General features: G+C 46.5%; 2 protein-coding genes across 2 annotated transcripts in view; one reads left to right on the forward strand and one right to left on the reverse strand.

The window, feature by feature from the left end:
* ALPK1 (alpha kinase 1) overlaps window positions 1–2,813 on the reverse strand; it is a 28,805-nt gene extending 25,992 nt beyond the window's left edge. The window contains exon 1 of the mRNA XM_009486913.2: window positions 2,693–2,813. Within this exon, the coding sequence (XP_009485188.2) occupies window positions 2,693–2,813 (121 nt within the window). The remainder of the gene's footprint in view (window positions 1–2,692) is intronic.
* An 11,422-nt stretch (window positions 2,814–14,235) lies between these two features.
* Window positions 14,236–24,372, forward strand: TIFA (TRAF interacting protein with forkhead associated domain). Its single transcript, XM_075709736.1, has 2 exons — window positions 14,236–14,254; window positions 23,789–24,372. The coding sequence occupies exon 2, from the start codon at window positions 23,809–23,811 to the stop codon at window positions 24,370–24,372; it is 564 nt and encodes a 187-aa protein (XP_075565851.1). The 5' UTR covers window positions 14,236–14,254; window positions 23,789–23,808.

Below are 24,372 nucleotides of genomic sequence, written 5' to 3' on the forward strand. Positions count from 1 at the left end.
CGTGTTTCCCCATAGGATCCGACAGCACTGACATTTTGGGGAAGGATCTAGAGAAAGAGAAATAGGATGCCTACACAGACAGCCTTTCTGTCTCCTCTACCTTTTCTTCTGTCTTTCCCACAGGCACTCATGCTTACTTAAATAACACTAAAACAGGAAAAAAATAGCAGTGTCAGCAACTATGAAAATAATGGGTGGGATAACATGGACATTGATATTCTCTCTAAAGGTACTACTGCTGTCCTCTTGTTCCTGTTTTCCATGTTACCCTTAATTAAACCTTAATCCCCCTCCTACTCGATGCGCTAAAGAACAAAGAATACAGCCAAATTCTTTAATATCGAACTCTGATTTTTAAAGAGGCATCCTCAGCAGTCACTACTGTTACTGGGTAACATTTTCAGAAGGATTTGGCAATCTAGGAGCCTTCAGTCATCTTTGGGGTTGGACATTCGCGTAAGCCTAGCAGGATGCTGCTTTGAGCCTTGCTGTGACGTCTAGCTGTCACTGCATGGAAATAAACACAATTAGCGTGCTCATGACAATAAAACGATGCTGTATCGCAAGAACATCCGCTAGAACCACACCAACCAGTTGGGGAGCTCGTGTGAACAGTCCCGCAGCTTGCAGCTAAAACCCAACTCCCAGGACAAGAGTTTACTCTTGTAACAGATAGCTGTTCTCACTGTAGGCAATATAAATTCATTAATTAACGAAGGTTGAACTGGCACAGAAGCTGATTGCAATGATTTCTAGCCTAGCAAGAAAGAAAAAAGCACTCCAGGCCCACCTAACACCCATTCTGCCCCCTTAACTAAAGCGAGATAAGGATGCGCTCCTCCTCTCCCCACTATTTATATGTATTTGACTTTCAGTTCCTCCTGCGCCCCGTCTGAGAAAGCTGGGGTGAACAAAGGCAGCCCCGGGAGGAGAGGGGGGCACAGCAACCCCCTCTGCGCTGGGAGGGTCCCCCAAAGCCAAGAGCCATAGACCTGCGCAGCCCTGCCTTCCCCGGGCAGAGAGCCCCAGCAGTTATTAATGTCGCTGTCATCGCCCCGCTGCTGGGTATTTGTCTTTCAGCTGATGGGAGCACAGTCCTCGGAAAAGCCCGAGCATCACTTCAGGCTCTGATCGCCCATTTCCTGAAGCGGTTTACCTGAAGGACCATGTCTAATCGAGTGATTATAAGGGCACTGATTTACCTTATCTGGAACTAAACTGATTATTTCTCATACTTTGTGGTATTTAATAGGAGAAAAGGAGGGAGGAGGATGAGGGAAAAAGCGCGCTACCTGATTAGGAGTTCAAGAGCCTATTCTAAGGAGCCATAATAAAACTTGAAAGAATTTGTGATGAGGAAACAAAGTACCCTTTGTTGAAAACAAAAGAAGAAGAGAAAAATCTTCCAGTATCCATAACAGAAACCTATACGCCACCCTCCACCGCAAACAGACTTAGGTGCTTCAGAAAAAGGCAGCTGACCTCCCAGCAAGAACAAGGATGGTCGGAAAAACATATTCTCAACGGCTCCGTGCTCCAAGACAAACAAAGGATTTTAGAGATCAAATTAACATTATGGCCGAGTCATTCACGCAAAGCAAAACTAAACATTATTAACACTAAACTGCAAAACGGTCAGTACTGCAGATGTGTCACGCAAAGGAAAACCCACACATAAATAGATTTTCTGTGGTTTCCTGCTAATGCCTTTGTTTTTCCCCCCGGGAATTCCGCCTTCATCCTTTACTATATTCTTCCGTACTTGCTGAAATTATTTTTCTGCATGGCAGAACGGAGTACGTAACGTCACTACCCTGTACCAAAAAGGTGTAATTCAAACAAGATTGGCAATTCAATCGTGGCTGTTATTTCATCAATAAAATTCATTGCTGTGGCAATAAGTTATGTTGCCCTCAAAGTCCGAAGACAGAGAAAACTGACCTGAGTGTATTGCATCCTTTCATGATTGACATGAACTGGATTTCCACCGGAATTACGAAATAATAATTTTTTTTTTTTTTTTTTTAACAAACCGCTCTCAAAGCACCATGGCAATACCAAAATAAATGCTGGTTTCCAGCAGGTAATGCCAACATTAAAAAAAATGAAGAACCTTTTTATTAGAGCTCTGGCTAAATACCGCTTCCTTTCCCGGTTATTTCTTCCGGACATTGACCGGCATGGATTTTCCTTTCAATAGGGATATTGCAAGTTTTTTTTCTTTGGACACCACTTATAGAGGTCACACACATTTTACAAGATAAAGATTCAGGCAATGAGCTCTTTAATATATTAGGAGAAGCTGACAAACAGAAAAGGCCCTCCCCCAGTTCCTATGAAAGGAGAGGAAATATGTGCCCTTATTCAGAAGTTGCATCCTTTTTTTTTTTTTTTCTTTCTTTTTTTCTTAATAACTGAAATTTATGTGCATCAGCAAACTTTTGGGCATTGTTCTTCCCAAACTAAACTGTTCCTTACAGCCTCATGTTTACTGAAGCCTAAAATTAGAACTGACAGCAATTCACTGCAACAAAGTGGACTTCTTTCCCTGCCTGCCTGTAGCTCGCATCCCATTCATGGCCTCGAAATCCAAGCATCTCTTGACACTCATCTGCCAGGAGAAGAAAAATAGGGCAGGGCTGCGGACCGGCGGCTGCTGCCGTGGTCCTGCCGCCTCTCCTGGGGACCTCACCTTGGCACCGCCGGTATTCTCGCTCGTCTTCCTCGCCCGTGTCAGCCTTTGCCGACAGGAGCGCGTCCAGAGCTCGCTTGCACTCCTGCAGCAGCACGGCCACGGCATTTTGATTATTCATGAAGGCTGATCCCACTTGGCTGTGAATTGGGTGTCCCCGGGTGCACGGTGATCAATTACTTAAGAGAAGACACGGATTCTAAATGAAAAGGATCCCTTCAAGGCTGAGGTACCTGGTGAACAAAGGAGGGGGAAAATGATTAACTAAAGTATCATCAATTATCTGAAAGGCTCAAGCAGGGAGAAATAATAGGGGAAATACATGAAAATACATGACAGCCTCGGAGGACTTTATTAGAGGAGTGTGTGAAACTACTGCAGGGTCTCTGTGACAAACTGTGCGAGGCGAACATCTCCGAGGTGCCAAGGAGAAAGGAGAGGCTCTTCAATGGAGCTGCGAAAACCCCAAGCAGGGAAGTGACTAGCCAGGCTGTGCCGAAGCCCTTTGCACCTGGGAGGCTCAGGCTGTCGCACACTGTTAGCCGGGATTGAATGGCAGAGCTGTGCGTGCTCTGAACTCGCAGAGGGTGCTGCGTGCATTTTCCAGACCGCGGGGGCCGTCTCTTTTACCCTGGGGCACAGGAGCACATTGCTCTCTCACCTCCTCTCACGCTAGCCCTGCTCCTGCCGCGTAACACGGCGTCCTACCACGGTTTGGTTGAGGTAGTGGAGCAAAAATGGCCTTCGAAGGAGCCCGCCGAAAGGAAAAGTCTTCTTGCCGATGCTGCAGCGTGCCGCAGAGGCTCACCTCGCACAAAGCCACAGGCCCGCAGGACGAGCGCCGGAGTCAATCACAGCTTCGCCAGCTAGGTGACAGACAGAAAGAAGCAGGGCTTTTGACCATCTTATCAAACACACGCAAGGCTTGTTTTTGTCGCAACCGGGCCTCCCGCAATCCGACCAGCGCTCAGGAGCTTTTCCAAACCCAATAACCCCTCCTTCCCACCTCCCGCCCCGCCGCCGTCCCTCTGCCTCCTCAGGCTGCCCACCTCGTGCCCCCGCCCTTAGGAAGCGCTCCTGGCACCGGCGCTGCCTGGGTGCTGCTGAGCATCCTTCGGGGCAGGGACCAGGGGCACCCACGAGCACCCAGGGCTCAGGGCTGAGGAGATCAGCCGGTAGCAGCCAGGCGCTGGCTGCGGGTACACCGCAGAGCGACTCGCACGTGATGTGCAGGGTACCAAAGCCAAATCCTTTCCAGTTACTGTGGTAATTTGGGGGGGAAGTCCCTAGTAGCAGACGTCTGCCAGCATCTGCTTGGACTGATTCTATCCAAGGCCAGCTCTCTATACATTCACCTGCCTGTCTGTCCTGCCGTTTTCCACTACAAGTCCTTCAGGTGTTTATGACATTGCCTATGGCAATGCAGAAAAAAACCCACCATTTCCATCCCAGGTATCTGGCTCAGCATCTGCCAAAACAGTCAAGCAGCTTTCAAAAATGAAGCACGAAAGAAATACTTTGGGGTTTTTTTCCCACCAATTTGGTGATGGTCTCGTTTAAAAAAACTACTCCCACAGTTTGAGGCAATGCAGTCAGAAACAGCTTCTGTGAAAACACTTCTAAAATTAGGGAAACAGTAAGGCTACGAAGGAGGAAAGGGAGTGCAAATGAATACACATTCAGGCACAGTGCGCTCTCCTGACTAGAAACGATTGACATTTTAGCAGCTAAATTTCCAGAGAGTTTTTTTCCTTTCAGTTGCAGCTCTCAGATCGCTGGATCCCGGAGCTGGTGGCAGATAGCCTGTGTTCTCAACAGCACCAAGAGCAAGCTGCCAGATTGAAAAGCAGAGGGCAAAAGAGATGCATTCATGCGAAAGCAGAGAGGATCAGAGAGCCTGCCATGGAAGGGCAGGTGGAGCAGGGCAAAAGATGGGATTCATCAGCAAAGAGCCTGGAGGCAAGAGCTAGTCAGTGGGGCTGTGACTGACTCTGCAGACAAATGTCAGAGAAAGAAGAAACTTAAAAAGTAGCCGTAGAAGGGAGACTGAGGACAGGAGCACAGGCACATAAGAGCAACTGGAGAGCAGGGTGGACAAACAAAAGATCAGCTAGGTGCAGAGCCATGGATAAAAACTTAGGCAGGACTAACACTGTTAAACGCTCAACATGTCCTAGCATCCAAGGCTTGGCTTTGCGATTGCAGTGGTGTTTTGCTGGTGTCAATTCTTTCCGTGCAACCCACACCGTGGAGCACCTCGATGGGGCTTCCTTCTACTCCAGCACTCGAGCTGCGCTCCGGAGCATGGCATGAGAAGGTCCTGGCACGGTATTCAACCAGCTGCAAAAGCAGACTGTAGTCTTCACATGCTGGAGGGTACAAAACATCCTCTAGTAAGAATTAGAAACACAGAATAGAATCATAGAATATCCCGAGTTGGAAGGGACCCCTAAGGATCACCGAGTCCAGCTCCCTATGTAGGGAGTCTCAAGAGTACAGTGTCGGACTGAGATACAGAGGATCTGGCTTCAGTTCCTAGGTCTGCTGGTGATGTCCTGGTGATGTCAAGTCACATACGCCGTGCCTCACTTCTCCTTCCACCGTCGCATACGCAAGAGAGGAACAGAGATGTCAGCTGAGATCGGGCCTGTCTGCTGGGCCGCTCAATGGACAGCTAGAAATCTCGGGTGCTGTGAAGTCAAGTTCGTCAGTGTCTGCGAGATGTCCGCAGTCTGAATGCATAAAAAGCCCATACAGTGAAAAAGTGCTCTGATGAACAGCACAGGTTTCATTGCTGTGTTTGTGACTCTCAGGCAATCACCTCTGTGCTCAGAAAGCTGTTTAAAAAGAGCCTGTCCTTTCCCCCTGGCACCTCAGAGATATTTGCCTCCACCAGGAAAAATAATCAAATAAAATACACAACACAGGTCAGAGTTCTTATAACGGGAGCAGGTTAAAGTCTGCACTCAGGTTTGATCCCCATCTCTCCAACAAAACACTGAGGTGGGATTTCTGCCATTTTCCTTCCCCTTCATAGCTCTGCCCAAGTTGATATTTCTACCTTCCTTTTCTCCAATTGCTTTTGTGTTATAAATGCCTTCCTGGGAGACGATTTAGAGGTGTTTTCAGAAAACAGGTGCACGTGCAGGTATCGCCACAGTCCAAGAATATAACTCCTAAGCATGGCAAAATTAAAGGAAAGCCACAATTGCAGAATTTATAGCTGAAGGCCTCTCCTAGTGCTTCTCTCCTGGTCTCCGTACAGGACATGAAGAAACAAAGCAGAAGGAAAACCCAGAAAGGGTTCTCCATCTTTTTAAAAATGGCAAAGGGATGCATGGCAAAGGGATGGACCAGGCACTGGGCCCATTTAGGGGCTCCCGTCAGGAGCAAAAGGAGATGGGGCCAGAGACAGGGCTGGAGATACAGCTACGGCATGGTCCGAAGTTCACCCAGGAGACAGGGCTGAACTATCTGTCACTGACAAAGGTCATTCTGAAAAAAGGCCACCACACCGATGGGATTTGCTCACAGCATGAGGTCCTAGTCCACATCCTAGTTCACAAAGCTCCCCTCTCCCTAAGCACCTCTGGGATGGCAAGGACAGACATCTGAACCTGGTGACAACACCCAGAAAGCAGACTCTTGGGAAAAACAGAGTCTTCTCCTCCTACCCTGCCAGATCTAGAAAAGCTGATCCAGTTGCTGCTGGGCATTCATCGGGGAAAAGAAAAGCAGCCCCCTCTGCTATATTCACAGTAACACACCTATGCTAGTGCTGCTTGCTCTGTTAACTGCACTGACATCTGCTAATTGATTTATCTGATTACCCAGCCCTGCGGGAACGAGCGTGCGGCCATCCCACGAGTACCTCCCAGGTTGGGATGAAGCATCCCTGCCATCTGGCCCTGACTCCGTTCCTTTGTGTAATTGATTTCTCGAAAATCTCGTTTTCTAGGAAGTCCTCACGAGTAACCGCCGAGCACATACACACGCATCTCAGACCCACTGTGAGCGTTAGTCCGAGCGAGCGGAGGAGTCTGCTTCAAGAGCATGCAGAGAGTCTGTGTTTGACTGCCACCACCTCGCAGCCCTGGTACATATATGTTCATAAACACAGTTTTCTATGAAGATACACTAAAGCAAACAAGTGCCAGGATACTTGTCTTTACACAAAGTAACATAGCATTAAGCGCATCCACAGGAGCTTACAGACACGCTCCACCTTATCTATGTTGCAGTCCAGAGCCCCAAATGAGTCTTTTAAACCCAGCTGGTGGAAAGGCTGGAGGGCTGCAGCCTGGAATTGGGTCTTTACTGTAAGCAGGAGGGCCCCGTGGCTTTGTGAGCCACACAGGCTGTGAGTCTCACAAAGAACCGATGGGGCTTAGCGGGGAAGCTTAAATTAGTGTAGAAGTACAGCACTTGGCTTCCTAGGATTGCAAAGGTTTAACTCACCGGGAAACTGCCAGATCTATAACAGTGATATATGAATGTCAGCATGTGAGAAATTTTTCTTCAAGTACATTTTTGCAAAGAACTGAATAAACAGCAAGGACACTTAGAGTAATAAATAATGATTTACAACAGCAGTGACAACAAAGTGCTGGAACCATACAGAAAAGTGCAATAAACTGTACATTAGTACTCAGAAGGAAGATAGCCTTTTGAGACCCATCACTAGGGACAATGACTCGCATCATAAAATCAGCTTAAAATGCACCAAAGAGCTTGAAACTATAGCAGCATCCTTTACACAGATGCCACTCTCTAAGTTGTGTTTTGTGACAGCTGTAGCATTGAAATGACAGCTGGGACGTGAAAATAACCAAGCACACAGCTTACGGACCTGGGGCAAACGCAGGACCCGAGACTAAAGCCCAACAGCAAAAACTTCTAGAGGCCTTTAGAACCCCTTCAATGCCTACTAATTAGCTTTCTTAAATTAAGAAATCCTAACAAACAGTACTTTAAGGAGACTACATTTTTGAAGTGATAAAAATTGCAGCTTGATACACTGCAAAAATGTCCAGACAAAAATGCTTTCTAAGGACGCACTAACAAATGCTGTAAGCTACAGCTTTCAAAACATGTAATAAAACCAATTTTGCATCAGATTGAGGACTTGAGCATTTTTTGGTGAAAGGAAAGCTCCTTTTCTCCAGCTTTGGGCACAGCGTGTTTTTAAACGGTTGATGTAATTGTTAGACACTTTAAAACAGAAATGATGAAAAAAAAACCTGTGCCATTTCTGATTGGAGCCTGGATTAAAATAACTTCTTGCATGAAATATGATAAATAAAAATTACAAAGGTCTCGGGGGGTGAGAAAGTATAATTCTGTGGTTGCCCTCTAATCGGAGCTGGGGTTCAGAACAAGAGGGAGGGAAGGAGAGAGGGAGAGAGGAATTGGGTGAGCTACAGTGAAATGATCTCTTTAATAAGAAGTGGGCCATACTGTGACATTTCAGAGCCCTTGGGCTAGAAGACCAAAAGATCTGTCAAGAGAAAGGAATTTTAAGTTCTACTGTGGAGAGAAGGAAACCTGGGAGTCAATCTAGCTAGTTTAAGACGGCAATTAGCTTTGGAGGCTTTAAGAAAAAGAAGATGTAATTGCCGCATTCAAACTTCAAATACGGCAAGCATAACAAGCATTGGTTTCTCAGACAACATCATTTGGGAAATTTTCCGCAGCATTATGGTCCTGAAACACAAATTAGAGATCGCCAGACCTTTTCTCTCTGCAAATATATTATCCTAATTTTCATCTTATTCAGGCTACCCTCCAGTTGCAGGGAGACTAATGAAGAGGAAGCAAAGACCTGATGAGTTCCATGTGGAGACTACATTTATGGATTAATCCCAACAGGGAGCAAATAAACCTTATTCCCAGAGCTCTCGGTTGGGACTCAACACAATCAATCGAGGAATGGATAGTTATTTATGACTGGGGCTGTTTTGACTTTCAAATAAACATTTTAATTATTTTAAGTGCTACACTGGAACTTAGAATCTGAGCCCTGTTTTCATTTTGATGCCTTGCTCTCCTCCCTGCTAATCCCAAACCACGCCGGTCATTACGATACCGTGCAAATGATGCTGATTTTCATGCCTATAACATTTGAAAGCGTTTGCCAAGGTAAAATCCACTGGCCAGACAAACTAGGGAAAAGGAAGGAGGAAAAGTGAGGAGGATCCCTCCGAGTGGAGCCAGTATAAACGAAATGAACACCCTCAAACTACGCTGGGCCTAAAGAAGCAGAGCTGCCCAACTCTGAAACCGCCTTGTAATCGTATTGGCACACCCTAATCCATCTTCATGTGCTACTTTTCTCGGCCTGCTCTTACAAGCAATTTTAATAACCAAAGTACTTAGCGTGTTTCTTTTTTAACAGCTATTTTGCAGTTCAAGTATCTACACCACTTGCACTTCTAGCTTCTCCCTCCAGTCTAATTCCACAGGCTTTCCCGGACACTTTCCCATGCCATGTGGCAGGACAGCATTTTTCGTGCGTGCTGGGGTAGGGATCCTTGCCTCCGACTCTGTGAAATCCAGTTTCCTTTTTCTAATCAAGTAATTAACTGCCCAACACAAAGACTGCACACAGCAGCTCGTGGTACAGCCTCTCTACACCTAGCTTCACTACGGTCAATGAAGCTACGCTAATTTTTGAGGGAGCTTTTTAAGCTGGTATAGTCTCTTGCTAAATAAGGAGGATGGGGTGAAATCATGACACAGAGGCAATGCTGGATCTATTCTAGCAGCACCCCCTCCTGCAGCTGATCAAGTTATAGTCTCATCTTCACTCCATATTATGATACTTTGTCTCCCCTTGCTTTCCATAGGGAGACTGAAAAAATTGCAAAGGATCATCCCTAGAAGAGCGACTGAACATTGAGGCTGGTGTTTTTTTCCTTCAGCGGGTAACAGGGAGCGTGCACATTGTACGGCACCCTCAGCTACTCTCCCTCCTGCTGATTTGCGCACAAGCCTTCTGGAGTCCTTCACATTACATGTGTCAAAAATAACAGCCTCAACTTTATTTTCAGATTTAGCAGCTTGAGGGGGGAAAAAAAAAAGAAAACATGCTTACGATAATTTAGCAAAGGTTTCAGTGACAGAGTTAATATCATCTTCCACAGAAAGCAAATTCTGTTTCCCAACTATTTCAATGCACACATACTTGTGCTTTCCTAGAGCATTTACCTTTCTTTTTAGTACGTGGAGGCTTTTGCCACATGAAAGAGAAAAGATGGTTTTAAAAAAAAAAAATTATTTGCTAGGGGCTTGCTTTATTTATTTATTTAGTTTACTTCTCTGGCTTAAAGATTAGATGTTTTCTTTTGGTAAAGCTGGATATACCAACTGGCATTGGCTGTATTAAAATAAGGAAGAACCTCAATCAAAAAGCCTCTCCTAAGGCAAGCTTTCTTGTTAATATGCACCAACATGAAAGGCTTTCTTTTCATCCTATACAACTACAGTGTGTGTAAATTGCAGGGGGCTCATTGGCATAAATCTTGGCTGTGACCTCTGAGGTAAACTGGATTTACATTACTTTCTGACAAGAATTAAATGAAGGCCTTGTGGATATATGAACAGCCTTCTAGACTGCAACAGATGGGCATGAATGTGCTCCCTAGGCAAACTATCAGTGACATCTGTGTCCTCCAAATTCTGGTGGTCTCAGCCAATTAGCAGGCGAAAGGGGGGAGGGGGGGGGCAGAAAAAAAAAAGCAAGCCATCCTCTGCACAGCTACCCCAGCCAGAGCTGAAGCAGAAGTGATTCTGTTTAGAAATGGGATCAAGAACTGCCTCCAGCAGCAAGGAGGTGGTTAGCCGGCTGGGTATAATACAGAGGGAACATTACAGAAAAAGCTGAAGTAATTAGACAGAACAGATATTAATATTAATACAGAACAAATCCCAGCCTCAGCTAAGCCTGCATAAAGCTAGTGTAATGGCCTACCGCGATGGATTTACACCGCTATGGCAAAGAACAGAGTTTTGTCAGTCCTAAAAAGCAGAGGAGGGGTCAAAGCGAAGCCCAGTGCCTGACACAGCTAAGGCAGGCATTGCAAAAGCCCAGCTCTTGATCCATATTCAAACCTCCACCACGTCCCGCTCTCCCTGCAGCAGCGCGAACCAAGCACCCGAAGAGAAACTCTGCCCGTGCAAACCTGCACTTCGAAATCACAGAATATCTTGAGTTAGAAGGGACCCATAAGGATCATCAAGTCCAACTCCGAGCGTGCCTCCTTGGGTGGATGGGGTCGGGTAAGCAACGTACTCAAAAGCCACTGCACCTGCCTGCTCCAAAGCTGAGCTTAGCGCTTTGTGGAAGAACATTTAGAGTTGCAAACACACCAGGAAAAAGAGCTTTTCTGTTTTTTCTTGTTAGAATGAGGTTTGGGATTTCTTAGCGCAGCACAGACACACAACAGAGCTTCAGTGAAGTTACAGAAAAGCTATACAAGCCAAAAGGAGACGGCAACTGCCCACCGCACGGAGCTGGCAGAAGCGGGTACTGCGGAGTCAAAACCCATCACGGAACTACACAAATGCCGGTTTGCTAAGCGCTCGCTGCCCGAGATCCGTGTTTTCAGGCCATTCAATTACCCCAGAGGAGTGACCCAGACAAATACAAAACCTGCAGTAAGCCTTTCCTTAAGAAACGTATTCCGTGTCTCCCAGTTTTTAACCGAGCTCTACGCCCAGCCGCACATCCCTCCCACAGCAGGAGCAGGCAGGACCTCTGGCTAAAAGCAGAACTGCGACGGAGCCGGCGCTGGGTGCCGAACAAAAGCACCTGTTGTTTTGCCCTGGTCATGACTTTTCAGAGAGGCCATTTGGGTGCTTTCCCCTCACCATTGCTATCTCATGTACTACTAGGGGTTGCAAAACAGGGAATAATTGAGGGGCAGATCAATAAATTAAAAAGTTCTTAAACAAAAACCAAAAAAAAAAAAAAAGACATAATGAATTTGGTACAGCACATATTTTTAGATCAAAGATGCCTTTGAAGTGACAAACCCTTAATCCATAAACTACTGAAGCACTTCCTTTCTCTCCCAAACTACTTGTTGTCAAATAAAATGGAAGTTAAGGAAATTATCTTTATCTGAAAATGGCCAAAAGAAGCCATCACCTAATGACAGCCTTGTCAAAATGACAATTGGGGAAATTGTTAGGAAGGGGAGGCCTGACGACTGGAGGAATAAGCTTGCTGTTTGCTCTAATCTGGTCAGGCAGGCCCCACACAATTCCAGTCAGCTTGCTGTGTGAAACAGCTAAGTCTTTGTCAATGCGAGCAAGGGCTGGAAAGACTTCTCTTTCATGAATATGTATCACCACCCTCCACGTCTACAGAAAAAAAACCCTTCCAAACAGCAAAATTAAAAAAACAAAACCCTATCCACCACCATAAAAAATAAATCCCAGAACAACAAAATCCTAAGATAAGGAGCTGTGCGGAGAGAAAAAGCTACTAAGTAATGAAAGCGCACGTTTTGGAAACGGAGCCAGAAGGATCTTCTTCCCAAAGGCTTTCTTTGGACTTCTATTCCCCAGCAGACTGGGATGAGGCACTTCAAGTCATCACTTGTAAGTACACAAAGGCGCAACAGCCCATCAGGGTGTATAATGTCTATCGCTGTATTTTATACCTAACATCTGTCTGGATGTGCTGCGTGGGCATCAAACCCCAGGCCACGAATACACACCGCTGGGCTGGTGAGACGGAGCCTCACATGAATGTCTGCTTACTCGTGCGAGGAGGAAAGCACCCATAGCAGGTCTAAATGCTTCCACGGGCAAAGGTTTCAAGTCCAGGCAGCGAGTCAGCTTAGTATCAGGGTAACAAATTTCCTGTGAAGCTTTACAAATACACGGCACTAAAACCAAAGATGCTTCTAGGTTTAAAAAACTACATAGAGCGCATTAAGAGAGTAAGAACAGGTTCCTTTACATGCAACAACACAACCGAGGTTTTCAGAAGTGGCCAGTGACTTCCCAGCGCTCCCATTAAAATTTTCCAAAACAATTTTCTAAAACAATTCTCTGAGACATGTTCATGACCTTCCACAAATAAAATCCTTCACAACATCTCAAGTCAGACAGTTTGAATTGTGGGTCCCCTGGAAGTTTGGGGGCTTTTTTGTACATATACACAACATTAAACTTCAGGTATTCAAGAAACTGGCATAAAACTGAAATATGAGAGCCAAATTGAGCTTACCGGACTGCCAATTGAGGCTGATATACAGACAGAAAGTGTCTTAAAAAGATGAAATGGCTCAGAAACGCATGTCAGAAACACTGTGCCTCCACAGAACCGATGCTGAAACTCTTGTAAGCCCAAATGTGGTGTTTAAAGCGTCAGAACGGCGGGCAGGGAGAGAACGCAGGATCGAACCAAGCCTACACCTGTTGCGGAAAACCCAAATGAAGATATTTCAAGATGTGGTATATTTTGTCTCTACTGGAGAGCTAGGACATCACTAAAGCATTCAACAGTGTTTGAAAAGTTATCTTCAAATGTTTGTAGTTATCTGTTTAACTTTGCTTGTAAAACCGCAAACCAGATCTTAATTTACCATAGAGAGCTTACGGTGATACTACAAAGTTCAGTTTTTCTCCAAGTAACAAACAGAACATGAAAGTTTGACGTCCAGCAGAGATCTCGAGACACAATGCTCAATTTTGAGGTTTACAATATTATGCAATGTTTGCTGTAGACATTTCCATTTCATTAGCATATTCTACTTTACATGAAATCCAGCAATGAATGCTGTCCCTGATCTAAGGCTAATCCTCTTTAAAGAGCTACAGGCTATATTACATGTGGCCTCAGCCACGGTTATGCCATGGCTGAATCACTTTGAAGCCTATTGAACAGTGTTCCCTTGTGAGACTATACACAGAGCCATAAACCAATGCTCCCTGTGCTGTGAAATCCTACTGTTTTCATCACCAAGAGTTGCTGTAAGGGACAGACCCTCCCGAGTCCCAAGCGAGGGGCTGCACAAGAGGGAAGAGATACACGGCTGCCTTCGCTACCTCTCAACGCCAATTTACAGCCGGAGCCTATATGCCCACAGTAATACAAACGCCTTGTTTCTAAACATCAGACAGCAACTGCTCCAAGGGAGGGTTACCAGCACAATAAAAGGTAAAGATGAACCAGGCACCTGCTTCCGTGGGCAAATCCTCTCTCTCAGAGTCCAGCAAGGCTTCTGAAATACAGCAGGTTACAATGGCTCAATCGGAAAGGGCGACAGCCAGTATAACCCGGAGCGAGAGACAGAAGATGCCGAAGCGAGGATATTTATTGAAACATGGTTCCCCTCCCGTCTTCTCTTTCTGCCTCTCTTCCACCTTAGGTCCCTTTCTGTGGAAAGGCTCACATTTATTTCACCAAGGTTGACATTTATTGCAGGTCTGGTTTTTGGTCGCTTAGTTTGAGGATAGCAGCTAGAAAGCAAGAGCGATACCAAACTGATTCACTAGAAACTACAATTAAAGCCTACATTTGAGGAAAATGGTTAGTGTTGTATTGTGCCAGTAAGCTCCACGACAAAGACATTGCAGGTAGAGTAGTTCGGGACACAATCATATATACCTTTAAAGAAAAAACGGTCATGTACCTCCAAGGCAGGCTGCATCTCTCACAGCTGGGTGCCCTTAAACACTATAAACTGAGATAAGGGAATAAAGTTTTTATTGCCACATAGCACAGAATGTGGAATCTTTAACACCTTAACAGCTCTACAAATTCAAAGGTGGGGGGGGGGGGGAGAAATGCTATATTCACTGTTCCTGCTGTGTATCAGCAAAAGACAGTTTGTTTTAGTGCTTGTCTCTAACTCTTCAAAATAACTTTCCTTACTCAGTCACTGGTTTTGAAGGGAGCTGGAGAGGTTGGGTCTGTTCAGTCTGCATTGTACACATGAAATTATCTCCATCTAAATGGTGTCAAATGAGACAGAGTGAGCAGATTCAGTCCCTGTGGTAAAATCTTGGTGCCGGTGAAGGCAACGTTTAAGCTCCTTGCTATCAAAATAATATCCAAAATGTCACTAATCCAACACATTTAGAATTGCTACTATATACCTAGCAGACAAGACCACATCGTCCCTCGTGTGGCGAATGTAAAGAAGTACAGAGATGGTGTTTTGGAGGCTATTCCAAAGCACGCTGAAGTCGTGAAGCTTCTGCTTTCAGCCAAACCATTTCACTGGAGTCTGTATCAATTGTCAGTTTTTACACTCCATTGGATTTGTTTCAGAGCAAGAGGAAACAGATTTTTTTTTTTTTAATGCAACAAATAGGTTTTATCACTGTTAGAACCGTATCAATTCCCAATACGGTATTTAAAACACCAGCCACTAGCCAAACTATGTATTGTGCTGCCTTTGATTGCTGCTGCTGTCTGGCCACTTTGAGACAAAGCGCAGCCGCCTCAGTTTAGTTCTCTAGAAGAGGAAATAGCAAAGAGTAGAGAACATCAAACTGAAACGCAAGGGTTATGACCTAGGGAGAACATACTTACCTCTACTGTAATCTTTGTAGGAAACCTGGCCTGTCGTTCTGGTTCTTGCAAAGAACGCTGTTGGTCTCTTAATGGTCACAGTTGATCAGTGAGATTATAAATGTTGATAAACCCTCACTCGACAGCTTTAATACACCAGTTCAAGCCTTCTCGTGTTCAGATCTTCAACGTGAGATTTGATGTGACAGACGGAGCTTCCGCTTCCTGGCATGCCCTCTATCGCACAGAACTCAAGGCAAGGTGTCACGCTGCGTGCTGGGCTACCCACAGCCACGCAGACTTCTCTTAAGCGAGCCTTGAAAAGGTCCAGTCTCGTAGAGCTTGTGAATCTGACAAGGTCAAAAACTGAGAAATCATGAGGATATCATAGGTCATATGGAGGAAGTTCACAGGATATCTGTAGGGGGGGGGGAAAAACAGAATCACACATGAATCACATACTTTTTGGAAGCAAGTACAGAAGGAAAAGCTTTATCTGTATGGCAAAGACTTTCTCTTTCTAGTTTGAGAGAAGATCCACAAAATAACAAGTGTAGGGAGATGTATATGCCAGCTAGAACTGCACCTGTGTATGGCTAGGGGAGCAAAACTTCAACTGGTAGATCACCTCTGCGTACAAAGACGGGAGATGACCACCAAATAACTGCAAGCTGGACTCAACGGTTATTGGTAAACAAAGAGAACTCCAGCAGGAGTTCATTCAGGTGAGATGAGATGGGAAATGGAAGAGTTCTTTTTCCTGAGTAACCAAGGATGGAATAAGTAAATAAACAGAGAGGGAACTGTGCTCTCCCTTCTTTTGGAAGACCTCCTCTCTGCTTCATGGAACCGTTCTTGGCACCAGGACCTAAAAGTTCAGTGATCGCACCTCCTTCCCAGGCATCTCTCCTCCCTCTCACACTGAGATCCAGCTGAATATCTTCCTTTATCCTTGGCACACACGTGTCCTTGAGAAGGGCCCATTTCTTTTCTTTTTGAACATCAGGCACTTGGTTGCCATACGGTAATAATAACTCACTGCAGAACCCAGCTATAGGTCATTGCGTACTCTGTTACGCCTTTCCCAAATGAACTCTTGGAAGTTACCACTGCCATTATTATCATTAACTTACAAGTACCACAACAGCTCTTACAACATCAAAATGAAGTTTCTGACTTAAAAAAAAAACAAAAACCAAAAAACAAAGAAAAACCCCACCACACAAAACACCAAAAACCCCAAACCAAAAAAAAACCAACACAAAACACCAAAACCCCCCAAACAAACAAACAAAAACCCCAGCACAAAACGCCAAAAACCCCAAGACAAAAAAAAAAAAAAAAAAACCACCCAGCACAAAAACACCAAAAGCCCCAAAACAAATGGTAGTTCCCCATGTCTGGTCACACATTGCCACCTACTGGCTCCTGCCCCTGTACCTTCAGGAGCACCATTTGGATCACGAAATGCGCTGTGAAGCAGAGAGGAAGAGCAGCAGGAGGGCACAGGTCAGTATTTGAACCCAACGCACGTGTTACAGGTGTAGGCAGTAAATATTATTATACCCTAGCATTGCCTACGGATAAGCAAACACGTCCACCAGCCTGGATTTTATGGCTCTAAAGCAGCAATCAGCTCTCGCCAACCTCCTCCTCTGCGTCTCTGTACATCCCCGAAGGAGTGAGGATGATTTCGGGTCACCCCCGTGCCGCCCCAGGAGAGCAAGCCCTGGGACAGGGGAGGTACAACGGCAGCGTGCCCGCTGCCACGCAGCACGCCCAGGCCCACGAGACAGGCCTGCCGCAGCAAGACAAGAGCGAGGTGTTTACTGCTGGGGGAGGTCAGCAAACGAGAGCGCACGTCCCTCGGGAGCCGTGCCCGCGGGGCCGCACAAACCAGGGGAACACGGAGAGGGCTGGGGGGTCAACTCACTCACCCAGCTTTTCACAGGCTTTCTGCTAACCTCACTACAGAGGCTGCGCTTCACGTTTTTTGCACCCACGACATGAAAATGGCAGCGCGTTGCTCCTGTCCCCTTGTGGCAAGAGGCCGACCCCGCAGAAAAATGGCATCTCGACCTTAATTGCCTTAAAAACCAAACCCCAAAGCAATTCAAATCCACTGCAAGTATTTCTAACAGAACATTTGACATACGAGGTCTCACTAGGTCACAGCATCCGCTTCACTATTCACATGATGACGCCACTGACACACTGCACCAGCAAGTGGGAAAGCCGGTAGCCAAAAACAACACAGAAATCATACTCACACAACACAAGAGCAGTCACCCTTTACACCTGCATCCGTCCTGTCACACAGCTGGCAAACCTAAGTACTAGATCGGCAGTTTTGATAACCACATGTCAAATCTGGCCTTAGGAGGGAAGGACAGAACCGTGGTGAAATCTCAGCGCCACTGACAACAGGCCAGGCTTGCTCTTGATCCAACAGGATAAGGATACTTTCACCATGTTAACTGAAATAGAGAGAAATAAAAAGTTTCAGACTGGTCCAGACTACTGCTGGTCTAATATCTCACCTCAAATGTCTGCAGAACGGCTTTTACACAGTAAGAGAGACAGAACTATAAAGGATGCGATTCCTGAGTGTCCGGGACACATTATCACAGCGTTCCCAACTCACGACCGGCCAGGCAGACCATTAACAGCCATGCCATCTGCACCATGTGCCAGAGCACTCAAAAAAAAAACCCCAGGGATGGTCCGGTAAGGCTTCTTACGGTGTGTTAAAGCATAGGGAGAAAGCTCGGGAAGGAAGGTTTCACACTGAGTTGTTCAGAAAGGATTATCGGGAACACAGATATCCAAAAGCAGTCCTTGCAGTCACTAAGCCAGAATACACTTTCTATAACTCTTCTGACCTACCATGAACTTCCCAGAAAAAGAAAGATATTTGTCCTCACTGACTCAGATTTTCAAAGCCAATCATGACTGAAAGCATGCCAAGAACTCTGAGAGTTCCTAGTACTTTTCCATTTTCCAGAATTGCCTATTTAGGCTCTGGAGTTATCCGAAGCCTTACGAATCAGTTGTCAGAAAAACAACACAGCACCGCAGCCAAGCCAAAACCACCTCAGTCTTTCAGCATTACAAATACTTAATTAGCCCAAACAGCTAGCGTCGATAACGTGCCACCGATAGTTACACAGAGAAGCCACACCGGGCATATGTAAGCAGGAAACATCCATTTAAAGTACGGAGCATGACTTTTCCTAGGCATTCCTCCTCTCTAGGGATTGGCAAAGCAACAAATACAGGTGTCTGAAAACCAACCAGCTGGAAGGCGACTTGAAAGGAGAGCATGGTTCTGCTCCACCTGTATTTTCGTATCCCACGCTGTCTCTGTAATCCAGGGGAATGCTGTGTGCCACCGCCTTCGCAGCCCGGTGTGGGAAAGCTCAAATTTCCATCACCGCCATTATCCACTGGATAGCTCCAGGGACACCAGAGTAAATTCACGCTCCGGAAAGGAAAGCACGTCTGGGGAAAATCACAACCGCAGAGGAGAAAGGGGTTGCGCAGACACCACAGAACAGGACAGCAGCAAGAGCTACTCGGTGAACGTCGACATCAGCTCCCCCAGCCCTGCGGCTTGCTCACCACGCAGTGCAGCTCAGCCCCGCAAAGCTTTGCACATTTACTTGCGGTTTCGCTTTTGACCAAAGAAATGTCAATTAAAAAAAAAAAAAAAAAAAAAAAAAAAAAAAAAAAGAACTTATTGTAATACAGGAATGAACTCCAGTAAACCGCGTAACCATTTTAGCAGGGAGATCACCCAAAAAAACCCCACAAGCACAGACTGCCTATTTTGGGTTTTGGTTTTTTTTTTCCTCCTATGGGGCAAACCTGGAGTTGTTTTCCTGAAGCTGGCAGCATTTCAACCAGTTCGAAACTTAGGGAAAAGAGGAGCAGTAAATCAGTTCCTGTCCTCTCCTGTATGAAATCACACAGAGCTATATTTAAATCATAAACTAATAAGGAATATGTAGTTAATATGAGATTACGTAATCCTAGGGGAAAAAAGGGAAGGGTACTTACATATGTCAACGGGTACAAGTATCAAAACAATCCTATCAGAAAAGCTCTCCAGCAGTCTGGGAAGCAGGCTGTTTCCGGAACCAAAGGGCTGACAGGAATTACAACCATCAACAGATGCAATAAATAGCAGGGTTGCAAAACTCTGGCTTTTCCAGAAGGCAGCAAAGTGCTTTTGTGTGAGCACACATGCCCAGCCCTGCCTGCTGCAGGAAAGGCAGTCTGCTAAGGGGGAAACTTGGAAAAAAATATCTATCTTCCTTTTCTGCTTTTACAACGTGACTTCTTGCAAAACACAGTCTAAACCCTTTTCTTCCTCATGTAAGGGGAGAAGGGCGTACGCAGCAGATGTATTAGCCGGTATACAGATAAAAGTTATTCTACAAGGACTATAAAGGCACTTATCAACCCATGAATAATTTACCTGTTTGTTGAATAAATAAAAGGAACCTGCAAATGAAAAACAGTTTATATGAACCAACGCGTTATTTCACTGCCCGTGCCAAAGCAATCAAGCCTACAGTACCTATCGAGGAACACCACCTTGCTAGTCACAACACTGTACAAGCACCGGTAAGGGAGGACACCGAGCATCTAGGATTCAGACTGAGATGAAACAGGGGTTTTTTTCTGCACTCTGCCTCTTGTTCTGTGCTTGGGAGCAATCTTGCTTAATAAGAAAAAAAATATCAAGCAGCTGAGTAAGAGAGAAATGCTCATTTTTTCCTACCAGAGGGCAGGGCTGCCTCAGGAATTCTAGTAAAAGGGGAAATTTTCAGCTCAGCAGCCAAGGAAGGACGAGCTGTTTTGCCAAAGGCAGTGCGATGAAGCTGAACCACCATTGCTTAGAGCAAATAACCCAGTATTTTAAAACACCCGACTCGAGAGCATTTGTCAGTCAACTGCTATGCTTACAACGTGCTGCTCACTGAAGTGTTTTACTCTTTAAGGTGGTCATTCGGGGGTGGGAGGGCTGAAAGTGAAATTATTTCGCCTGAAACCTGGGCCTGCAGATTCTGGATCATACCCTTGACATCGCTGCGACTGCTGGTCTAAGTTATGAGCAGGAGGATTTTTAGGCGCCCACAGAAAACCCCGGACAGAGGTGAGACTGATTTTTTTTTTTTTTCCCTCCTTTTCCCCCGTTTATGTACCATATTAAAAGGAGAGCTCGGTAAGCTTTTTGGAAAAACAACCTGATTTCACCCCACGGCAGCGCCGGCGCCTGCCTCCCTCCCTCCCTCCCGCCGCCTTCCCTCAGGGCCGGCCCCCGGCGGGAAGGGCCGCGCCGCCGCTCCCCGCCTCCTCCCCCCACCTCCACCGGCTACGGACGGAGCTACCGGGCGGTGAGGGGACGAGGGAGCCGGCGGCGGCCTCAGGGCGCCCCGAGCGGGGCCTCCGCAGGGCGGGAGCCGCTCCGGGAACCGCTCCGGTGCGGGCCGCCGACAGGTGAGGGGGAGGCCGGGCCGGGGGGGGAAGGGGGGAGGCCGGGCCGCGTCCTTGGCTGCGGGCGGAGGCGAGAGCGGGATCTGGGCACCGAGTCCCCACAGATGGGGCGGCTCGGGCGGCCAGCGCTTTCGGGGGGTCGTGGGGTGAGCGTCAGGCACGGAGCCCTGCTCCGGGAGTACCGCTGCGCCCACGGGCGGGCGACGGCTCGGGCGCATCCACACATAAGACCTCCAGAGACGGTATTTTTGTAGCCAAACTGAGCTTGCGCTCCCACGTTAGAAACTCGAAATTATTTCGCCTGAAACCTGAGCCTGCGGACTGTGGATCATACCCTTGGCATCGCTGCGACGGCTGCAGGCTTGGGGAAGGGTGGCTGGAAAGCTGCCTGGCCGAAAAGGACCTGGGGGTGTTGGTCGACAGCGGCTGAACATGAGCCAGCAGTGTGCCCAGGTGGCCAAGAAGGCCAACAGCATCCTGGCTTGTGTCAGGAATAGTGTGGCCAGCAAGAGCAGGGAGGTGATTGTCCCCCTGTACTCGGCGCTGGGGAGGCCGCACCTGGAATGCTGTGTCCAGTTTTGAGCCCCTCACTACAAGAAGGGCATTGGGGTGCTGGAGCGTGTCCAGAGAAGGGCAGCGGGGCTGGGGAAGGGTCTGGAGCACAGGGCTGGTGGGGAGCGGCTGAGGGAGCTGGGGGTGTTCAGCCTGGAGAAGAGGAGGCTGAGGGGGGAGACCTGATCACTCTCTACAACTACCTGAAAGGAGGGGGTAGTGAGGGGGGTGTTGGGCTCTTCTCCCACGTAGTTAGCGATAGGATGAGAGGAAATGGGCTTAAGCTGCACCAGGGGGGGTTTAGGTTGGAAATTAGGAAAAATTTCTTTACGGAAAGGGTGGTCAAGAATTGGAATAGGCTGTCCAGAGAGGTGGGGGAGTCCCCATCCCTGGAGGGGTTCAAAAAAATGGGCAGAGGTGGCACTTTGGGATATAGTTTAGTCTGGTCTACTCTTGATTGGTTTAGTGTGGACTTGGTAGTGTAGGTTAATGGTTGGACTGGATGATCTTAAAGGTCTTTTCCAACCTAAACAATTCTATGATTCAGTTACAAGCCTGAGATTTTTAGGCATCCCCATAAAACCCCGGACAGTGCTGAGGCTGATTTTTTGTGTCAGACAGGAACGGGTGGTTTGCTGCATGCAGCAGGGCATGGGAGATGCCTGCCCGGGGATGAGCAGGGTTTGAAAGGCAAGCTGTGGGCTGCAGGCCTCCTACGTAATCCTCTTGCGGAGAAAGATACGCTAGTGACCACAGCACGCCATTTGTGGGAGACAAAATGGATGGCTGTCCTTTAACGTGCTTGAAAATCATCTTCTGCACTGCCCCTGGCTCAGAACGCAGTGCTTAAATGACAATTAAATAACAAAACGGATCTTATTCTTTTTCTTGGTACACAGGTTGAACGCTTATGTTTCGATTCGCAAAAGCAAATTGGCATAAGCTCTGAGCGATGAGTTGTAGGTAGAGTTACCGCCCTTGAATACGTTGTTAAACACTCAAGCAGGAGCCCTCAAGTTAGGCATCCTTGTTCTTAATGCTCTGTGTCATTCTCCCGCCTCTAAAAATGGGGATAATGATGCACGCTGAAGGAGAGGATGTTGGGAGAAGGGAAAGAGTTAAGATCGCAATTTGTTTGACTCAAATGAAGGTACAGACAACAGCAGTGCAGTGGGCTACCTTACAGTTGCAGGGGAAAGATGGATTTAACTATAGAAAGTTTCCTTCTCCAGTTAAGAGTTCTCTGAAATCTTTCTCCTGTCCAATACCAGCAGCTGAGCTCAGGGTGCCCAAGGTGGCACAGGAGCAGATCGTGAATAGCGGAGCCGCTCAGCGCAAGGTTCAGCGGGTGCTGCTGAAGCAATCGGTGACAGTCCTTCCCCTTCCCTAATTAACAGAGCCATTTGTAAAATTCAGAAACAGGCGGATAAAGACAGCGTTTTGCACCAATCTGATACGCAGCTGAATACGCTGCAGATGTGTCCAAAACCTATTTCTTCGTATTCCTGTGTTTTGCCCAGTCCCGATGCATTTCAGCAACCAATTAAGGAAGATACTAAAAGAAGCAGAACATGCTTTTAAGTTGGATACCAATTCAGCCCAAGTCTCGAGACAGAAAACTCTCCCTGTAGGCTGATGTACAAGATAAGTGAAATGATTTGGTTTCCCCTTTTTAACCAAAGCTGACCTCATATAACACCTCACATCCTCTTTCCTGGTGCAAACCAGCGAAAGGCAGAACTAAGGAGAGAAAGAGACAGTCCATACTGCCCAGAGCTGCTTCCAGCTCACCGGAGCTGAGGCATTCTAGAAGGAGGACGGATGGATATGGATGCCACCGCAGCTCGTGTGACAGATGGCAAAGGAATAACCTGCCATCGGGGCGTCTGTCTCTACTTCTGTCAAATGCGTAGATGGTATTTCCTAGTTTGTTTTAAAGTGAGCTCTGAAAGCTACTTGCAATTTTCTATTTCTCTCATCATCTAAGCTTGGTAGAAGCACTGTTGTAGCCTACTTCAGTAAGCAAGCTGAGGTTGCTAAAAGTACTGTGTCAGAACTGTTGCTCTTAAGACCTTTAACACAATAAGAAGGAAGCACTTTTAAGGTTTCACACAGCAAGGGATGCACTGGTGTACCACCATTCACTGTGCTTGGCGTTTACATACAGTGGTATTATTTAGCCTTAAAAACCCCGCGAGTCAGAATACTTAACTGCAGTGATGATTCACATACCCATAAAAAAAACCAGATTAAGTTGTCAGCTGCTTTTCAGCATCAGTCACTGAATAGAGCCGCTGAGAAAGTGAAGGGAAATGATGGTTGTCATGGACTGGGTAGGCTCAACTCCCACTTCTTCCTTCCAGTGGTTTCATTACATTTACCATCAGCCAATTTGCTATAAATTAGATATAGTCACTATACAGTAGTATATGAAGTACCTTAATGCCACACCAAAGCCATTTTTTTTCAGTACTACAGTGATTTTATGCTGCGATTTTACTTCTTTTTTGTAGTTCTGTGGACTCATTTCATCATGACCTCTTTTGAAGAAGCTGAAACTGAAGAAACAGCAACATGCCTCCACATGACCTTTTACCATCCCTGCCAAGAGGACAAGATGATGTTTCGTTGCCTGAATTTCTGTAAGCGAGAACAGGTCAGGGCAGATGAAACGGCCAAGTTTGGCCGCGATTCTAAAGTCTGCCATTATAACTTAATGGATACTCGTGTTTCTCGGATTCAGTTTTCATTGCAGTTTTACAGAAAACTGAACAGCTCGGAATTTTGTTTTGAGATAAAGAACATGAGCAAGAAAACAAAACTGACTGTGGACCACACAGAACTGGGTTACTTAAACAAAATCGACCTGCCATGGAAGTCTATCATTTGTTTTGGGGACTACCAGATTTTAGTAGAGGTGCAAGAAGGGGAGTCCGTGGATTATTTTGAGACTTACTTACACTTGGCTGAAGTGCCAATCTTACAAGAAAGATGCCTGCCATCGCTGCAGCCTACACCAGAGAATAGCACTACTTCTTCCTTGTTTCCTTCCCAAGGCAAAAGCCCCATAGAGATTGACGAAAATGAGTCCTGCTAG

The sequence above is a fragment of the Pelecanus crispus genome, chromosome 4 (genome assembly GCF_030463565.1).
Source record: "Pelecanus crispus isolate bPelCri1 chromosome 4, bPelCri1.pri, whole genome shotgun sequence".
NCBI lineage: Eukaryota > Metazoa > Chordata > Aves > Pelecaniformes > Pelecanidae > Pelecanus > Pelecanus crispus.

Coding starts and splice junctions, on each gene's coding strand:
- TIFA (XM_075709736.1), top strand. CDS start 23,809: ATGACCTCTTTTGAAGAAGCTGAAACTGAAGAAACAGCAACATGCCTC.